Genomic DNA, 2,500 nt, shown 5'->3' on the forward strand with positions numbered 1-2,500 from the left:
AATATCATTTTGCCAAGAAATTACAAGGTAGGAAAGACATTCAAGTGATTCAACATGTTTATTAGACTACAAGGAACCATATAATCGAGGAATTTCGAAAATAAACAAAGAACGGATTGTTTTGATTCACGTTTCGTTGGGTACCTTTAACTGTATGCTTGCGTTAACTATACAAAACTGTAAACTCATTCTTTCCAGAAGCATTCTAATATAATGAATGATGCATCATTACACCTTGGAAGGAAATACATGCTTCTATTCAAAACAAAAAGGTCAACAGCTACATCTGATGGAGCTGGTCTGGAGGAGAGGGAGGAGGTCGACTAGAGGAAAAACAGGAAAATCAAAGACGTGTTTAGAATAACAGAGGTGTGGTGGGAGAGGAAGCTAGGAAGCAGGTGAAGGACTGACCTTTCTACCGTGGGGTGACAGAGGGGCTGCTCGTCTTGGGGCAGGAGATACGTGATTCCAACCACACCGACCACTCGAAGACTGAACGGCCCCACCTACAGAAACGCCAGCGTTTACTCCACATGTCAGCCGAGGACACAACCAATCACTGTTTATAGACAGAACCCCTGTTGAGTTGTGGTTCAGACAGACCTGAATGTAGACCCCTGTGTGGTCGTAGGGTCCTGACCTGAATGAGACCCCTGTGTGGTCGTAGGGTCCTGACCTGAATGAGACCCCTGTGTGGTCGTAGGGTCCTGACCTGAATGAGACCCCTGTGTGGTCGTAGGGTCCTGACCTGAATGAGACCCCTGTGTGGTCGTAGGGTCCTGACCTGAATGAGACCCCTGTGTGGTCGTAGGGTCCTGACCTGAATGAGACCCCTGTGTGGTCGTAGGGTCCTGACCTGAATGAGACCCCTGTGTGGTCGTAGGGTCCTGACCTGAATGAGACCCCTGTGTGGTCGTAGGGTCCTGACCTGAATGAGACCCGTGTAGTCGTAGGGTCCTGACCTGAATGTAGACCTGTGTGGTCGTAGGGTCCTGACCTGAATGTAGACCTGTGTGGTCGTAGGGTCCTGACCTGAATGTAGACCTGTGTGGTCGTAGGGTCCTGACCTGAATGAGACCCGTGTAGTCGTAGGGTCCTGACCTGAATGTAGACCTGTGTGGTCGTAGGGTCCTGACCTGAATGCAGACCTGTGTGGTCGTAGGGTCCTGACCTGAATGTAGACCCCTGGCCTGAGGAGGGGGCGCATCTTCTCCAGGATCTCCTTCTGCAGCGTGTCCCAGCTCGCCGTGCGCTCCATGTACAGAACAAAGGGAAGACCGAACCTGCAGCAGCGCAGCACACATCAGGTCAGGGGCTGATTGAGGAGGCTAGCAGGTCTGCTAACAATACACTTCCACTCTTTACTTTTAGAGACGTCTGGTGTTATCAGAGGACCAGGTGGGGGTGGTGGGTTAGGGGCAGGTGAGGGTGTGCTGGTGTTAGAGGACCAGGTGGGGGAGGTGGGTCAGGGTCAGGTGAGGGCGCTGTACCTTCTCCCCTGGTGTCCAGAGCAGGCTCTGTTGCAGACCAGCAGGATCATCTTCTCCGTCCCCGTGTTCTTATTGGGCGAGGCGGTCGCCGGGGTGACGGCCCCCTGCATGAAGGACGGGGTCCTGCTGCTCTCCGGACCCAACGCCAGGTTGTTCTGGTTCAGGTTGGCGAGCAGACTTCCTGTTGGGACACAGCTGGGGATGAGTCACCAAACCTCCAGGAAGGACAGTCACAGAGCGCGTCTCACTAGGGAGACCAGCAGGACGGCCCACCTCTCTTGGTTCGGATGTTCTCCAGCCTGAAGGTCTCCGGCGTCTCGAAGGCAAAGATGGAGTCGCTCTCCTGAATGACGTCCAGGTCGTCCTGGTCGTCACAGAAGGAGCGGTGGAAACCGTCGTAGTACATCTCAGTCAGAACAAACTGCAGAGAGACGGGGAAGATGGAGGACGATGAGGACATGGAGGACGATGAGGACAAGGTTATTATCATAGAGCCCCATCATAGCAGGACAGCAGGCTGCAGCAGGACAGAGCAGCACCTAGAGCTACAGCAGGATAGAGCAGCACCTAGAGCAGCAGGACAGAGCAGCACCTAGAGCAGCAGGACAGAGCAGCACCTAGAGCTACAGCAGGACAGAGCAGCACCTAGAGCTGCAGCAGGACAGAGCAGCACCTAGAGCTACAGCAGGATAGAGCAGCACCTAGAGCTACAGCAGGACAGAGCAGCACCTAGAGCTACAGCAGGACAGAGCAGCACCTAGAGCTGCAGCAGGACAGAGCAGCACCTAGAGCTGCAGCAGGACAGAGCAGCACCTAGAGCTGCAGCAGGACAGAGCAGCACCTGGTCCGGGGGGATCTTGGTCTCGCGGGACACGGCCTCGCGCAGTCGGGACACGGTGCTGTTCAGGGGCACGGCCACGCCCACCCTCATGCAGTGGGAGTACTTCCCCTGGTACACCACCGTCACGTAGAGAGGCCTGGGACACACACACGCACACACACACACACAC

At 54.9% G+C, this 2,500-nt stretch overlaps 1 protein-coding gene across 1 annotated transcript in view; it reads right to left on the reverse strand.

Moving 5' to 3' along the window:
• usp31 (ubiquitin specific peptidase 31) overlaps nucleotides 1-2,500 on the reverse strand; it is a gene marked incomplete at both ends in the record, with an annotated part of 17,109 nt that overhangs the window by 7,970 nt on the left and 6,639 nt on the right. Inside the window, 5 exons of the mRNA XM_084437813.1 lie at nucleotides 412-506; nucleotides 1,172-1,283; nucleotides 1,491-1,671; nucleotides 1,764-1,911; nucleotides 2,332-2,467. Of these exons, the coding sequence (XP_084293939.1) occupies nucleotides 412-506; nucleotides 1,172-1,283; nucleotides 1,491-1,671; nucleotides 1,764-1,911; nucleotides 2,332-2,467 (672 nt within the window). The remainder of the gene's footprint in view (nucleotides 1-411; nucleotides 507-1,171; nucleotides 1,284-1,490; nucleotides 1,672-1,763; nucleotides 1,912-2,331; nucleotides 2,468-2,500) is intronic.

This window comes from Borostomias antarcticus (assembly GCF_949987555.1).
Source record: "Borostomias antarcticus genome assembly, chromosome: 5".
NCBI lineage: Eukaryota > Metazoa > Chordata > Actinopteri > Stomiiformes > Stomiidae > Borostomias > Borostomias antarcticus.